The 17,737-nt window shown below is 40.1% G+C and overlaps 2 protein-coding genes and 1 long non-coding RNA gene across 3 annotated transcripts in view; 2 read left to right on the top strand and 1 right to left on the bottom strand.

Annotated features, from left to right (window-relative positions):
- The window catches only part of LOC112161825 (E3 ubiquitin-protein ligase NEURL1), a gene marked incomplete at its 5' end in the record, with an annotated part of 35,460 nt that extends 34,942 nt beyond the window's left edge, over positions 1–518 (bottom strand). The window contains one exon of the mRNA XM_024297293.2: positions 242–518. Coding sequence (XP_024153061.2) covers positions 242–518 — 277 coding nt within the window. The remainder of the gene's footprint in view (positions 1–241) is intronic.
- A 3,899-nt stretch (positions 519–4,417) lies between these two features.
- On the top strand, positions 4,418–5,691 carry LOC118599688. Its single transcript, XR_004949142.1, has 2 exons — positions 4,418–4,585; positions 4,905–5,691. It is a non-coding gene; the product is annotated as an uncharacterized LOC118599688 (long non-coding RNA).
- A 5,143-nt stretch (positions 5,692–10,834) lies between these two features.
- Positions 10,835–17,737, top strand: part of cuedc1b (CUE domain containing 1b) — a 34,704-nt gene continuing 27,801 nt past the window's right edge. Inside the window, exons 1-2 of the mRNA XM_036215611.1 lie at positions 10,835–10,845; positions 11,319–11,321. Of these exons, the coding sequence (XP_036071504.1) occupies positions 10,835–10,845; positions 11,319–11,321 (14 nt within the window). The remainder of the gene's footprint in view (positions 10,846–11,318; positions 11,322–17,737) is intronic.

Below are 17,737 nucleotides of genomic sequence, written 5' to 3'. Positions count from 1 at the left end.
GAGAGGAGCTCGAAGCTCAATATCAAGGATCCTTAGAAGAGTAGAAAGTAAAATGTTTAAAATAGTGGTTCATTTTCAAACAGTTGAAAATCAAGTGGAAATGCTCCAAAGCACCTTTTGGTAGTGCCTAAAAGCAAAGTCCATCGACATCTCTGGGAAATGGTCATAAAAGCAAACTCTACACAATCTTGCAGTAAATAAAACACAATAAAACAATTATATTGGGACACTGATGACTTACCTAGTAGCTGGATCTCCTTTGTGAGACCATAGACATCTATGAGAGCCCAGAGAGGTTCACAGATACGTACGCCGTTGAAAAACAGCGTGGAGTTAGAGTCATTGAGCTTGTAGAAAACTCTGCCTTTCTTGTCTACCCAAAACGAGATGATGTTTCCCTCTTCTGAGAGTTCCTCTGGCAGCGCTTTTGCCCAGAAGCCACTGTGGGACACCAGGTCCGGACAAGAATACTTGGGCAGGTTCTCTGGTTGCAGCCTTGATGGGTCTTTGGATGTAAAACCAANNNNAGTGCTCTGATCCAGAACGGCGCCATTTTCTTTCTAATTTACGAGTTATTTGTTTTAGGGAACGTGTTTCAGCGTTAAACCACGGTGTAAGTGCAGGTTAAAATTATATATATATTTTATTATTTTTCATGGGTTTTGAAATTTGTAAAACTTGTAATTTGATTTATTTTTATTTTGGGACTGTACAGTGAATTTGGTTGAAGCATGCTCACAGCGATATGAGTATTCTCGCGAGACTTTGAGCCTTTGATGTTGGCCGCAGTTTTTGTTCATGAAGAAGTTCATGCTGGAAGAAAGCAGCACGCACGATGCTTTGGACTCAAAGAGACTCTTTTCTTGACAAGCGGAAACGAGGTATTTATTGTGCCTTTTGTTTGTATTACTTTGTATTGTTTTAGGGAGTTTTTATTTATTGAAATGTTTTATAATGCTTTGTTCATAGTTTTCACGGCGTAACGAAAGCGAAGGCACGAAGTGTACCCAAAGTTGGATGACGTGCAAAGAGAAAATAAACGCCCGTTGCAAAAACCGACCTGTGTTGTCATGAGAAGAGTCACACACGGTGCTACTCTGTTTTGTCTAACAAGCTTAAGTTTCAGAAGGGCAACAACATCAAGTGTTCCTCTGAGGGCTTGCATGGTATCATTGACAAACTGATAATTTTCAACGGGGCTTAAAGTGCTCTGAGAATATTTATCCAACATGTTACTAAACATTGGTTGGACTGCGAGTTTAAATTCGGACACAGAACGGTCAGATAATGTTCGTTTAAGCTCTTTCTTATTTGTTGGAGCAGTAGAATTTTCTAATTTAAACTGAAAAGTAATTAGAAAATGATCTGAGAGTATGGAGTTATGAGGAAGGACATTCAGCTGGCTAATCTCAACTCCATGAGTTAAAACAAGGTCCAGGGTGTGCTTATGACAGTGAGTAGGTTGATTTACGTTTTGTGTGAAACCAACATTTTCTAATAAAGTCGCAAATGCGTTTCCAAGACAGTCACTGGAATCATCAATATGAATATTAAAATCTCCTGTTATTATGATTTTGTCAGAATCTAAAATAATATTTGATAAAAATTCTGAAAACTCACATAAAAATTCTGAGTTTGGGCCGGGAGGGCGATAAATAATTATAAATAAAACTGCTTTAGGGTTGCACGGTGGCGCAGTGGTTAGCGCTCTTGCCTCACAGCGAGAAGGCTCCGGTTTGACTCCCGGCTGGGACCTTTCTGTGTGGAGTTTGCATGTTCTCCCCGTGCATGCGTGGGTTTTCAACGGGGACTCCGGCTTCCTCCCACCGTCCAAAAAACATGCTTCATAGGTTAATTGGTGACTCTAAATTGTCCCTAGGTGTGAATGTGAGAGTGGATGTGTGTGTGATTGAGGTCCTGCGACAGACTGGCGACCTGTCCAGGGTGTACCCCGCCTTCGCCCATCAGTAGCCGGGATAGGCTCCGGCACCCCCGCGACCCCGAAAGGGAAGAAGCGGTCTGGAAGATGAATGAATAAATCTGCTTTTTGAGTCTTTATGTTTGGGTGATTTATAGATAGTACAATGCTTTCAAATAAATTATAAATGTGTTTAACTTTAATGTTAAGGAGTAAGCATGACTCTGAAATTACTGCTAACCCACCTCCTCTCCCAGAAATCCTGGATTTCTGATAGTTATTATAGCTAGGGGGGGTTGCTTCATTCAGCCGAACATAATCATCCTGTTTTAGCCAGATTTCTGTTAGAGCTAGCAGGTTAAGTTTATTATCATTAATCAATTCATTGACTAATAGGGACTTTGAGGAAATTGATCTAATGTTTAGTAGCCCACATTTAATGACATCATCATTTTTGTTTTTGTGATTCATTCCTTTCATTTGCCTTCCAGCACATAAGCTAACACTAGGAACTGCTGGGCTAGCCCTGTTTAGGGTTAGCATCAGCGCTAAAGGCCGCTCAGGGTAGAGTTTTAAACTACTGCTCTCTCCCCGGGTCTCCTCTCTGAGTTGTCAGGCTGCATGGCTAAAGCTAGCAGAAATGTTTCTGGACAGAAGAGCCGCTCCGTCCAAACTGGGAAGAATGCCATCTCTGCGTATGAGGCCGGGCTTTCCCCAGAACATGCTCCAGTTATCCACAAAGCTAACGCCATTTTCTGGGCACCATTTAGCTAACCAGCGGTTAAATGATGAAAAGCAGCCGTACATTTCATCACTGACTTTGTTTGGGAGAGGACCAGAGAAAACTACTGTGTCTGACACAGATTTAGCCAGTTTACACACCGATTCTACGTTTAGTTTAAGAATCTCTGATTGTCTTCGTCGGGCGTCGTTGCCACCTGCGTGAATTACGACCCGACGGAACCTCGCCTTACTCTGGGCTAACATTCGGAGGTTTCCATTGATGTCACCAACTCTGGCTCCCGGGTAACATCTAACTGTAGCTCCCTTGAGCTTTACGTGTCTGACCTCGGAGGAGCCGATGACCAGGGTTTTTGGTTCAGTTGGTGCGTTACTGAGGGGAGAAAACCTGTTACATACAGGGAGCTCTGTGTGTTCTACGTGCCTTCGTTTAGCTCTCTGCTTCTTCCCAACCTGTGTAAACTCATCCTGGGGATTCCCCGACCACCGAGAGGGTGGTGGGATGCTAGCTAAGTCAGCTTTACTAGCGCAGCTAGCGCTCCGAGTAACAACAACATGGCTAGCTGGTTTAGCTTCCATTGAGCTAAGACGCGCTTCCAGTTGTCCGAGCCTGGATAACAGGTCTGAGATCAGACTAAAGTTGACACAGCTACCATTATCTCCACTAAATGAGGCGGGATCCTGACTAAACATATGACAAGTGGGGCAGGAAAGAGGGATGAGAGCCGGAGAGATAGAAGACATGCTAGGACAATCACTGGTTTACGCTCACCAGAATGGCGTCCGGTGTAGGGCGCCTCTGCCCCGTTGATGCAGGCTCAGGAGGCTATAGCCCCAAACGGCGTCTTTCTGAGTCACGTCCGGCGTCCCTCCGAACACAGCTGTCAGACCACGACATTCTGCGGCTTCGTGTTGTAAAGCTGTCTGCTGACATTTGTGCTTCACAAAGTTCTGTTTGCAGCTATCAGCTCTTCTTTGTGTCTTTGCTTTGGTCCAACAGACTCCTTTAAAGCAAGTGCAGAGGAAGCAGACATGAACGCTCACTTGCACTCTGAGTCCTGCTGTGTTTCAGCAGATGCACCTGAGAGTCCAAAGGCTGATGTTAGTGAGCAGACAGTGATGTTATGTTGCTGCTGGATGCTGCTTTGACAGACACATCCTCACATCCTCCACCAGCATCCTCACCTTTTCATCTACAAACATCTGCTCACATCCATCCATCAAAGCTCCCAGCAGCTTCTGACTCTTTATTCAGAACTGAAGTCATTGATCAGGAATCAATGTCCAACATTTGCTGCTGACACTTCCTTATCACTTCCTTCTTCTCTCTGTTGGAGATGAAGATCTGTGGCTTGAAGGGGTTAAAGAGAGAATGACTGAAAACTGTAAGACTTTCCAGCATCATGATGCTGAAATACAGCCATGATTCATTGCTGTTTTGAGAAGAGCTGAGCAGAAAGAGGAAGTGGACTTTTTCTGATGATGGTGCAGAAACATCAGTTGGTTTAGATGCAGCCACAGGCTGATGTTTGACTTTCACACATCTGGACTTCTTTACTGAAGCAGCTGCATGTTGTCCTGAATGTTCCTGAATGTTCTTCTTCTCTGCTTCTGCAGGACTCTTCTGATCTTCATATATTTGAGCTTTTTTCCAAACTTTCTGATCTTCTTCAGCTCTGAACTCTTTAGAAGAACTGAAGGATGAAAAATGTGAACTTTGTCTTTAAAATTAAGTCTTTGTTCTGGATTCAGGTTGATGAACTGCAGTTTGTCAAAGATCAGCTGTGCTGCTCTGGTCACAGCTCTGAAGTCCAAAATGTCCCACCTGACAGAACTGAATCTGAGAGGGAACAACCTGCAGTATGGAGATATTCAGCAGCTCCAGGATCTGGTGGAGAGCCCAAACTCCAAACTGCAGACTCTGAGGTCAGTAGAGGGTTGGAGTCAGTCCAGCTGCTTCCAGGTGTTTGGTCCTAAAGTTAGTCTGAGAGCAAAGATGCAGAGTTTCCTCTGAAGCTGCAGCTTCTCAGTGAAGCTCTGAGGAGAATGATAACAGGCTTCAGGACAACAGTCAGCCAATCAGAGCAGCAGAAGCTCCAACAGGTGAAGATGACAGGAAGCTGCTGCTCTGAACAGAACTGAAGCTCCTGCTGCTCTTTCTGCTGCTGTGCTGCATCACTGACTGACACACCAACATCAGATACAGACAACACTTAATCTCCGTCTGCTTTTGTTCTAATCACAGGTGGGAAGGAAGGGGCTGCCGAGACTGATGTTGCCCCTTTAGGAGCAAAGATGAACATGAGAGGCAGTTGGTCTGCAGATATGTTGTTACTGAATAGTCTGAACGAGCCGGCCTGCTGTTTGGATCTTCAGACATTTTCAAAGATGACTACCAGCAGCCTGAATAGAACAAGACTCAAGCCAAACTCCACAAAATCACGACTCTCATAATCAAATGTCTTCAAACTGTTCTAAGAAGAAAAGGAAAAGGAAAGAAGGAAAAAGGAACGGTAACTAGGCTCTACTTTGAGACCTGAAAAAAAATCCTCATCTGAGATCAGTTAGTGTACTAAAGTTTGTCAGTTGTATCATTTTTATATAATATCTGTTCTTTTAATAAAATATTTTCTCATGCAGTTTGAAAGACTCAGAGTTTAGGTTTGATTGAGGTTTTCTACAGTTTTATGATTAAACTTCCTTTTTCTTTGTTGTTTAGTGGGTAAAGTTTTTTTCCATGCTGACATCATTTTAGCTGCAGTTTTTAAACACATTTCATCCAACTTTCTGAGCATAAATCCTGTTTTCTCCAGAGGACATGAATGAACAGAGTGGATGTTAGTGAGGAATTACAGAGAATCACTTTGATGCAGCTGCTGCAACAACACTAACTGCATTGAAGCAGGAGGGAGAAGGGAGACACCTGCTGGCTGTTTTCAGAACTGCATCTTAGTGTCTAAAGGTTCAAACTGAAAGCTGTCTGTCAAATTCCTGCAGCCTGTTTGGATCTAATAAATGCTCTTTTGAATCAACACTGTGTTTGAGATTGATTTAGTCTTCATTCTATCTTTGACTCACAAACAGACTTTAATCTTTAGCCTTCCCCTCATCCTGTTAAACCTGTTCTAATATTCATGTGTTTGCTTCATTCTCAGTAGAAATGGGTGGAAAAGACCTTTGTAATTTGCACAGAGAACAAAGATCAGTGTTTGAGTTGAGCTGTATTTGAGCTTTTAGGGGTCAGATCTATAGGAATCAGAAAGTTGAGTGTTCTTTCTCCGGGAAAGGAATCCCCAGGATCAAATGTGATTCCAAGTCTGAGATGAGATTGAAAACAGACCTTCACTCAAATGGAACAATTTTCTTTCTTGTCTAAAACATTTTCATCAAAATGTCTTCAGGACCAGATTTTTCTACCTGGACTTCCCTTCCTAGAAAGAAGGAAAAAGGGATTTTCTTCTAAAGATTCTCGTCATCTTTTCTCAGATTTTGAGGACTGCTGGAGAAATTGGAGTAGCTTGTTGCTCAAAGAGGAGCTCTTCCCAACTCCATGCATGAATGGAGTTCCAGATCCCTGAGCTGTGCTGATCCAGATCCCATCCAGATGTCTGTCAGTCATGTGACGCACATAGAGCTGTCACAGATCATCATGGAGGTCATGCTTCTTCATCTGATCTGATGACATCATTTACAGTTAAAAACTCTCTTCTAAGACACAAGTTGGAGAATTTGTCCAGATTCTTTGTGTCAAAATTCACATTTAATCAAAGTGAGAAATTTGACAGTTGGGACATTGATAAAACAGAACTTGTAGATTTATGAGGTTAAGAGCTTCTTTAATGGGTAGGAAAATGAACTGCTGATTAAAAGTTCAAAGGTCACATTGATGACATCATCAATCATTAACAAAGGAACATTGAAATACACCAGAAAAGTAAACTTCATGAACTTCCTGCAGGGTTTTTTTTCCCCAGAAATTGAATATTTGTTTGTTTGCGTCTGTTGTTTTTTTTAAAAAATAAAAATAATAGGGCTGTCAGATTTGTCGAGTTAATTTCACGTTAACTTGACATGTGCGTGACGCCAACAATTTTTTTGAGGCATTAATCGTGGATTTTCCCATACGTGCCTTTCCACACCGCGCGCGGGCGTCCCTAAGTCATTGCCCTTCAACTCACTGGCTGCTCTCACTGGATCACAGGCGGGTCTCAAACCACTGACCTGCTAGCTAGAACCGGCCCGGCGCCAGGACCTGGAGAGCTCCTGCACCCTAACCCGGCTCCGGTTCGCGTCCAGTACCACGTCTGGTGGTACCGGCTCGCGTCCAGCGCCTCGTCCCGAGAGCTGTGGACCCCCGATGTTCCGAACAGTAAGCGCACCGGGAGACGTTTTAAATGTAGTTTAAACAACGCCAGTTATTTGTAGATGAAAAGATAAATCTCAGCTTTGAGTGTGTGGCCCGTCCCTCTTTTACCGTGCAAAAATATGCAAAATATCCCAAAGTTCTGGAGGTTTAAGCGTGATCCAGCCCCAGCATAGCGGTCTGTCTGCCGGCATATTCATGGCGTTAGCTCCACTGGACACGTCGCTGCATCGAGCTGCAGCCAGAGAACTCGGCGGCAGTAACAGACTGTCAAACTATCCACTGAGTATCCCGCTTTTCTCAGTCTTTAATGTTTTAAAAAACAAAAGTTCATTGGAAATGATAAATCTCTATTTCATGTATTACTGTAGTTCAGCAGAGGAGGAAAAGATTTGGTCCTGACAAAAAATGAACATGAAAGTGTTATGGAAATGTTATTTTTGATGTTTTTTATTTTATTTTACTGAACGTTGATTGAAGTTTTGAATTTAAAATGCCCTTCACTTGGACTTAGGCTTTTGTTAGGCATTTTATGTTACAGCCTTTTATTGTTAAGGAAGTTTATCTCAATACAATGTTAAAAAATAAAGTATTTCTGATGAAAACTATTAATTTTGCCATTCTTGTTTTCATAATAAATTTAGAACTGCTAAATTCCACGAAGCACACATTTTTTTTCCTAAAAAAAGGCCACATATTAATTTGCGATTAATCGCGAGTTAACTATGGACAATGGGATTTATCGCGATTAAAATTTTTTGCCTGACGGCTCTAAAAAATAAAATCAATAAATGAACTAAAATTAGAGTTGTACTAAATAAAATGAATGAGGTTCAGTGATAATGATTCTTCACAGAGAGACAGCAGATTCTGAGAATCTTAAAGTCAAAGTTCAGATTTCAAGTCTGTGACCACAAAGTGATGTTTAAATCTGACCACCAAGCAGTGACTCAGTTAGTAAAGTTCTGTGTTCTTCACCATACCATCTGAAGACCTGAAGAGAACAGCTGAAAGGTTCCGTTACCAGCGGGGTGGTCCAAAAGCAGTGTTCTCTTCTGGCGCTGTGTTTCAGCCAGTTTTCTTTATTAATTATAAAATAGATTTATTTCTTTGATCCATTTTTCCTGTCGAGTTGAAAAGTTTGAACATTTTCTGCCAGAATTCATCAACATTGTATTTTTTTGGTTATTTTAGCTTTTCTTTATTCGACACAAGCCAAAGTGGGAGGTGTCATCTTTATGAAGTTCATCAGAATCATGGACAGAAGTTCTAGATGTTCCACTAGAACAGTGTTTTCTTCTTCTGTGAATCTTCTAGTATTCTTAGTCCATTGATAAAGTGTGCTGCATTATGTCAGTGTTCCAGTTTCAGTTCCTGCAGCGTTTTGATCATCAAAGTTCAAGAAAAAAAAGGAATCCAAACTGCTTCCTTGTTTCATGTTTGGGATTTGCTGGAACAGTGGGTCCATTATAAAATGGACACATTAAGCCAGACCCAATTATACTATTTTAGGTCCCCTGTTGGTTGTAGGTCCATAAAAAATGAAACTGACAAGTTTGGGCGGAGCTACTGTTGTCACATGATGTAATCCATTGATTGGTGGAAAGGTATTATGACAATAGGAAGCATCCGTCCAGCTCTCTTCCTGACTCAAGACGCAAACTGAAAGTTTTGTCCTCTTTTCAGCTGTTTTCTTCTTCCCTCCCTCTAATCTTCTTGCAAATAATTTAATTCTTTACATATAGTATTTCTACATATTTGCAGGGGTTGGGGACTGGACACACAACAAATTCGCCAACACAGAGGACCCCCCCCCCCCACACACACACACACACACGCGGCAGAAGAATGTCCGTTACCGATCCACACTCACCAAAAACACTTCTATTACTATGTTTATTATTATGATTGTTTTTTTAAACGTATATTAAAGAATATTGGAGTATTGCTCAACATAAAGAGTTTTTTTTTTTTTTTCAATTCAGAACAATCGACTGTTTGCAGCGTAGAGAACAGCTTCATCCATAGTAAACACCTGCTCTGGATTATAATTATCTCCCTAGATTGTGTTCTTTATTTTCTGTCCGTTTCTGAGTCAGCTGGTGCACCCTCTCTTTCGCTGAAGTCGCACCGTTTTGATGCTCAGCTACAGGTCTGCTTTTTACACTGATGCTCAAGTTTGCTTAGCAACTTTAACTTCTGGTGTACTACTTTTGCTAAGATACAGCTGTACGTTGGTTGATAAAGATCTCCAAGAAAGGATGTTTTATTCAAGGAAGTGCTGTTTGGTAAGTTGGAAGATTTCTGTTGAGCTGCGCTGAAGTTCACTGCTGCACTGAGACTGATGAGAAAAGCACAGAGAAGCAGTTCGTTGACTTCAGTCTTCTTCACAGCTTCTGATGGAGCTCTGTGATCTCACCTCAGTTCTCAGGTCTCAGGTCTCAAGAACCATGGCGTGCTGCTGAATCAAGGCGTTTGCTGCTGATTGTGCCATACTCAGCAGCTGGGTCACATTCATGTCAAGGGTGACAGAGAACCAACTAACAGCAGAAAGCCACACTGTGGGAAAGACTCCACACTTCTGACTGATGTTCACGTCCACTTTATTCTTCACAGGAAAGATTGGAACAAAACACTAAAAGCAGAAAAACAGTTCTAAAAATATTCCCCTCACTAAATGGGGAACTGGTCACATGACTCAAAATCTAAACAAGAATTTTTGTTTAAAGCAATAATGAAATGTTTAGTGATGACACAAAAGTGTAAGAATTAGAGATTATTTATTAAACTATTTCATAGAGATGTGAAGAAAATATTTTTAGGTCTCAGTTTAAACTACAACAAAACTTACAACTTTAAAACAACAATAAAAACTACAAAAGCATATAAATTGAAATCAAAGATCAAACACTTAACAATGTGTCTGAATTGTTTTACAGAATTCCTTTAAAAAAACAAAATTATAAACCATGTCAGTACTAAAAGTAATGATACATTTAAACAGGTAGAATACATTAAAGTGATAAAGATCTAAAACTTAGAATTATAAACATCAATTTTCTGTTCACTGGTACATATAAAGAAATGCATTTTATGAAAAGTTCAATCGCTTTGACAGTCAATTCAAACAGTGAGGCTCACTGTATAGGAAAACTATGTACATTTAAATGAACCAGTCCCTAACTCTTTGTATTTTTATGATTGTGGCATTTGGATGATAAAATCCTAAAAAACGTGAGTCTTCAAAAAATGTGAATTAAAAAAAAAAAAAACAATGTTTACAACACACGTCAGACTTCAGAAAAACTTGATTATTTTGCACTTGTGTCCAATCTTAACTAGGGATGTCCCGATCTGATCACGTGATCGGAAATCGAGGCCGATCACGTGATTGGGGACTCGATCGGAATCGGACTCCTTTGTCCGATCAGGATCGACAGATATTTCATTTATTCTCATTATGATCAGAGGTTTATATTTCATTTTATCATTCCGGATAAATACCCCGCTAGAAGTCTGCGTGTCATGAAAAGATCACAAAATGTCATCACGTGAAAACGCACCAGAAAACGGCAGCAGCTCAAGCAGAAGGCTAACTTGTAAACAAAGCTAGCTAGAAAGCTAACTTCCGGGATCAATAACTCCTTTACAAACGCTTTAAACTGACAGCAAGTGTCTCTATTGGTTTTTCATAACTCAAACAACAACCTATAAAGGTATTCCAACAGAAAAAGACAGTTTTTTTTTTCTTTTTTAATGTGAAGCTCTTCGTGCTGCAGACAGATGGCTAAACAGCAGCTGCTAACTGCTACATGCCAGCGCCGTGATTTTACTCCTTAGGACCCGAGCTGTCCTTTGATATGCCTGTTTTATTTATCTGACAGAGAAATAACAGTTAAGAAAATTAACTACTGTGGTAATAAAACCGAAAATGTGATGTCTTAAGAACTTAAAAAATAAGCACATAATCTTAAAAATAACTAAATAAATAAAACTAATACATAAAAACTAATAATGATATCAGCTATTCATGAACACTCATCAAATGTTATGCTAAAACAAAATCATAATTTATTTTTAAGAATTTTAAATGAGGACAGGAATCACATTTGGTCAAAAATGTTTAATAGCTCTAAAGATGTTAAAGCTAAAGTCACTAAACTTTATCACATGACTAATTATCACTTATATAACAAGAAAATTGTATTTTTTTCCTAGTTTATATTTGCTGTATTTTTACTTGTTTATTAAAGCTACTTCACAGAAGTGTTTTATTTAAGTTTTTAATGATAAAAGAAGGTTATTAAAATATAAATGAGGGACAACACTAATCTGTTTCTTCAATGTATTCATGTTTTAAATGTCTTATAAAAGTATTGGATCAGGACTCGGTATCGGCAGATACACAAAATCAAATGACTCAGAATAGGATCGGGCCCAAAAAAACCTGATCCCTAATCTTAACTTAATTTCCACATTAAGGCCTGGCGGTATGGAGGCCACCAGCCTGTGGCTCTGTAATGAAATCTCAGGTTGCTTCTATACGTGATTTTAAATCATCTTCATCATTGGGTCTGTTGTCTCATCTTCCTACTGCCTACTGTATAAGTTCATACAATATTTTTTTAATCACATTCAAGTCAGGAAACTTTACTGGTTGATCAAACACAAAACTAGTATGGTTATTAAAACCAATTTTAAGTTTTTTTAGCACTAGGGCTGGGAATCTCAGGGTAACTCAAAATACAATTCACAATACACGGCTCATGCTGTAGAAAGTATCATGATATGGCAAACATTACAATAATCAGTGTATTATGTAGCGGTTGCGGACTTGTGAGCTGCTAGAGAGGCTGCAGCAGGACCTTGTTTGCGACGCGCTCCAAAAAAGATGAAAAAAAAAAGGACAGCTGGAAGTGTCTTGATTTATTAAGGTTCATAGACACGGATAACAGAAGTTGTGTAAACGATCAAAACAAAGATAATTCCAAAAAGAAGCAACTAAAGCAGTCAACAAAAAATACCGGGCCCTGTATACCCTCTCGGAACCAACAGATCATAACCCAAACCCAGGTGACAGGTCCGTCTAATAATGTCTTTTCTAATCACTTGACAAAAAAACTGAGGTCATAAATTAACACGGTCATGACTGCTACATATTACATTGAAAATGTATGATTGATCACTATTTTATAAACAACCACATATTTTTATTTCAACTGTATGCAGCAATACAGTCAGTTGTTAATATGGTTGTAATCAAGCACAAACCTCACCATTTGGATCATCTTCCGGTTGTAGACTTTCATTGTGTAAACCCCCTCTCACTGCAAAAAGAAGTAAACACATCCAGATAAAATAATAAAGAGAAAAACAGAGTAAAACAACCACAGACAACGACTCATGTAGACAAAAACCCATATTTAAAATCGAATTTACCAAGAAAAACAAAAGTAAAGGTATCCCACAATTCATTGCGCTTGGCAGATAGCAAGCCGTCAACGTCAGTGGGCATCTCTACACCATGTTATCACCGGACAGAGGGAGTAACATCCCTGTATAAATGCATTAGCTCCGGCGCTAAATGAGGCCAAATCTACTGACAGTGATAGACCGAGTTTGTCTGAGTCGCGTTTTAGGGCAGCTACAGTCGACAATCATGAGTAAGCTTATTGGCAGTTCACATCCCTCCTTCCACTGAAAGCACGGGAGAAGATGTCAATCAAATGCTCAAGGTATGTACACATTGTTTTTGGGTTATTGGGACTGCTATTTGTGGATACTTGGAAAACACCATAAAAATTGAGTTAAAAAAAAAATAAAATTAGTTATTCTCCCACTGGGACAAGCGGCTGGGTGGCTCAGTGGGCTAGGTGAAGGGCTGACACGCAGGAGTCCTGGGTTCGATTCCCAGGGTTGTCCACTGATCTCCATTCAGATTGGGTCCTTAGACAAGACCCTTGACGCTGCTGCCTAACTGGGTCCCTGTGCCCCTCAAGTACAGGGTTGTGTCAGGAAGGGCTTCCGGCATAAAAACTCTGCCAAATCACTGATGCGAAAAAGTGGGTGCTGTTACGCTGAAAGGGATAAGCTGAAAGTGAACTACTACTACTACTCCCACCAGTGCTTTAAGTGGACAACAAGAAGTGGCGGTGCTCTCTTTATCGGAAGTCGAAACATAAAATAGAATCTTGAATGTAAATATTAATCGATAAAAAGAAGTCCTTTTTTCAACGTGTCTTAATAAGAAAGAGGGAGCTCAAGTCTAGTCTAAAAATAAATGAAATCAAACACTAACGTGTGTTTGTAAAATAATTTTAATTATTTTTTTCACAAAAATTTAATTATTTTAAAGTTGAAGATGAAACTTTGGTTGGTGATTTAATGGAGGAGCTGTACCATTCTGTATGATACCCAACTTATAATTTATAAGCTACAATCAAAGCAGAGAAAAAAGAAAAACGAACGTTAAACAAAGAAAAAAGTCCAAAGCACATAACCTCAGAGTGAAATCTATTTCTACAGAGTAAATCCTCATCTAAAAATGTCGACAGCATGCTCCTCTTGTTGTTTTAAACTGCTGCATCGGTACATTCCATTGAGGAAAACAACAGTAGGACAATGATTGGTACATTGTTGAATTGTAAAGTAGGTGTTAAAAGGTCTTCACGGACCCATTGATGAAGTCTGCTCCCATTGGCTACCCGTCATCTGTCGCTCAAACCCCCCAGACGTTCGACGTCAGACCCACAAACGCTTATTGAGCCTTATTGAGGCTGTGTGAGGCGTCAGTCTGAGACTCCGCCTCCGTTTCCATCCGCGTTCTTTTAACACTCCGTAGCCACGAGATCATCATTGGGTTTTCATTCACGCTAAAGTCATTTCTTTTGCTTATTACATTGCTCAGACAAGTTTGTGTTGACGGCGTAGAGTAGAAATCTGGAGACCCTGTGTGCTAAACAGGAAGTTCCTGCAGGCTCCAAGAAGCCCAAATCCTGTAAACTTCTAAAGAGAAATAAAATGTTATTACTTATTTTATTTGTCAGAATAACCCTTTTTGAACAAGTATGTATTTTCCTAACACGTTCTTATTGCAAATTATTATTTTTTTATAGGATACTTTTTGTCCTTACCGTAAGTTAGTCAAGTTAAAAACTGACCAATCAGACGCGTCAAACTACAGCGTGTGGTGCCCGCTGGCCCCCACCTTGAGCATTTGATTGACATCTTCTCCCGAGCTGCTTTCAGTGGAAGGAGGGATGTGAACTGCCAATAAGCTTACTCATGATTGTTGACTGTAGCTGCCCTAAAAACGCGACTCAGACAAACTCGGTCTATCACTGAAGGTGGATTTGGCCTCATTTAGCGCCGGAGCTAATGCATTTATACGGGGATGTTACTCCCTCTGTCCAGTGATAACATGGTGCAGAGATGCCCACTGACGTTGATGTGCAAATTCAGCTTGCTATCTGCCAAGCGCAATTAATTGTGGGATACCTTTACTTTTGTTTTTCTAGGTAAATTCGATTTTAAATATGGGTTTTTGTCTACATGAGTCGTTGTCTGTGGTTGTTTGACTCTGTTTTTCTCTTTATTATTTTATCTGGATGTGTTTACTTCTTTTTGCACCATAAGTGAGAGAGAGGGGAAGGATAATCAGGAGCTTGTGTTGTACTGTTGGAATAGCGCCCTGAGCGGTGTAAAAGCAATTATGCACTGTATCATTTCTTATGTGTAGGATGTCTTGTGCGTCCTTCGTGATTCTTACACATATTCAAGTCTAAATTGATCTAATCAGAGCAACGGACGGTCCTAGCTAGGTGAGAAGTGCCGATGCTCCGACGTGGGATTTAAAGAAGTCCCGGTGCTCAGCATCGGAGCGCACCAGCCCACTTAAAGCACTGACTCCCACTAATAAGACATCACTCGGCATGAAAGGTATAGTCTTCTGTCTCACCACAAGAGGGAGTTTCTGCTTTTAGAGCAGCTCAGAAGAGCGAACCTGCCGTGTGTCAGGACTCAGGCTGCCATGCCCCCTTTTGGCCACCAGAGGGAGCCATCACCAGAGAATTGACACTCCCAGTGCCTTTACAACACTCAATATCCCATCAGCCTCTGCTCCCTCTTCCCAGGCTCTCCCAGCTGTTTCCCATCAGCTCATCACTACAAACAGTATTTAGACTTTCACTGAGCTCTGCTCAGTGTGAGGTCTTGTTTTTGCTCTGCTATCAGCCCAAGTGTTTGTTCTATGCTCGATTCCTGTTACTTGACTTCTGCCTGTTTTTGACCATGTCTTGCCTTGTCCCTGCCTGTTTGTGTTCACTATTAAACCCTCTGCATATGGACCTATACACCCCCGCCTCTTTGTTACACCGTGAAATGAAACACAGAGACAGAAGCTGATTGTGTTCTGTTTATGGTCAAGCTGCTCACTAAAGGCTTAACTTCAGAAAAAGAAGAACAAATCCTAATTTGTCAAGGTCCTTCTTTCAAAACAGCAACACTTTACCGCTGCAGCTGAGGTCTGTAACGGCTTCAGGCTCTCTGCGGTGATCCATGTCACCGTGACAACAAGCCGCATCATGGATCAAATAGTCCGCTTTTGGTGGAAAAAAATGAGCTAAACCAAAGAAATAACAAGAATAAAGTACTATATATTGATTGAATGTTTATTCGTTTTATAAATGACCATGGTATAAGTGGGATAATAGCCTCCGAAGTGTGCATTATGAGAATTAACGCACTTCACGGAAGCAACCGTCCAACGCGTTAATTTGTGCGTTAATTTCTGATAATGCACACTTCGTCGGGTATTATCCCTTACATGTTTGCTTCAGAACTGCTGAGTCATGATGGGCGTAACCAACAGAAAGAGAAGAGAGAAGCTGATTGGAGGATCAGAGTCTAACTGCTTTCTGAGGAAGTGAAACTCACTCAGTCTTTGTGTCTCAGAGGAGAAATGGCGCAGAAAGGAGTCGATCTGGATACTGTTGGATACTTTTCCACAGTTTTCTGTACTCTACACTGCAAGTCACTGACCATGTCCTTGGTAAAGCCTTGGACTTTAGTGTTCCTGCTGCAAAACCACTGAACATCTATGACAGTGGAATCACTGGTTCAACTTGCCTTTGTTTTGAATAGCAAAAGTCTCATTGAAAAAATAGCTGTCACAGTCAGTGGTATAACAATGCCCAAACATTTTTTTTTTCAAAGAAATAAGTAAATAGTATATCAGTTGGTAAAAATTCTTCAGCCTTGTTAATGGTGAAAAATACCCTTTTTTGTTCGATTGAGTTTATATCAAGGGGTTAGTAAATCATCAATAGACGCTTCTTTAAACATTAGAAATAGCAGCTCAGGTTAAAGAACTGCTGTTGTCTTAATAACAATACAATAACAGTTTGAATACATGTTTGGGATCCTCTCAATTGTAACGGCCTTCCACTCTGCTGTTCTCATTTGCCACCCCGTCAAAGTCTTCTGCCCCCCTCCTGCCACCCCATAGAAAATGTTCTAGCCCCACCACTGTTTGTAATCCTGGTGAAGGATTTAGAAATACCAAATATCTCATCTTTGTGAATCTGATCTGGTTTCTTCTGTCAGTATCTGATCTGTTCTGGAGAAAGTTCTTCTCAGGTTTCTGCACAGGTTGGTTCTGGAGTCGGTTCTGTTTGAAATTCTTTTCTTACAGATTCTAAATTCTCTCTTCTTATTATCAATAACAATAAAATCCTTCAAATCAAATCAAACTTTATTTGTAAAGCACTTTAAAAAAATCATTTCACTCAAAGTGCTTTTCATAAAACATAATAAAATTTTAAAAACAAAAGACAATGCCCACAAGCCCCACCCCCACCCCTCCACACACACACACAAACACAAACACACATCGACATATTGCCACAAAATGAAAGAATAAATAAATGAATAAATAAATAAATACTAAAAAGATAGAAAACAGAAATCTAGAAATCTGGCTTTGTACTGCAGTGAGGAAACAATATTGTGACCCCCAATCAAGTTCACAGAGTACGCTACTACAGGACCCCCCAGATCCCAGCAGAGAGCCAGACCCAGGAGATCCCACTGCAGCGACTCTGTTTACTGAGAAAGGTCAACCACTGATGTGGAGGATCCCTCAGAGGAAGACACTGGAGTTAAAAATGTAAAAGGAGTAAAATAGATTAAAATGAATAAATAAATAAATAAAAACTCCAGATATAAATAACAAGACAAGTTATATATATATATATATATATATATATATATATATATATATATATATATAGCATTTATATTGCTTTCCTTTTGTAAGGTAAATTAGTCCATAATGACAAATTAGTCAACCCTCGGCCCCATAATGTTTTTCCTAACTTCAGTAATTTGTTTATAAAATTAGTTATTCTCCTACTAATAACAGAAGGTGTAGTCTTCTGTCTCACCACAAGAGGGAGTTTCTGCTTTTAGAGCAGCTCAGAAGAGCGAATCTACCTGGAAATGAAACACAGACAGAAGCTGATTGTGTTCTGTTCATATTCTAGCTGGTCACTGAAGGATTAACGTCAGAAAAAGAAGAAAAAAATCTTCATTTGTCCGTTTTTTCTTTCAAAACAGCGACACTTTACCACTGCAGCTGAAACATTCTTCAGGTTTGTTTAATGGTGAAAAATACACTTTAGTATTTTCACATCTACATTAAGAAGTGACATTGATCA

This window comes from Oryzias melastigma, linkage group LG15 (assembly GCF_002922805.2).
Source record: "Oryzias melastigma strain HK-1 linkage group LG15, ASM292280v2, whole genome shotgun sequence".
Lineage (NCBI taxonomy): Eukaryota > Metazoa > Chordata > Actinopteri > Beloniformes > Adrianichthyidae > Oryzias > Oryzias melastigma.
Note: the sequence above shows the minus strand (reverse complement) of the source record. Positions and strands in the feature narration are given on the sequence as shown.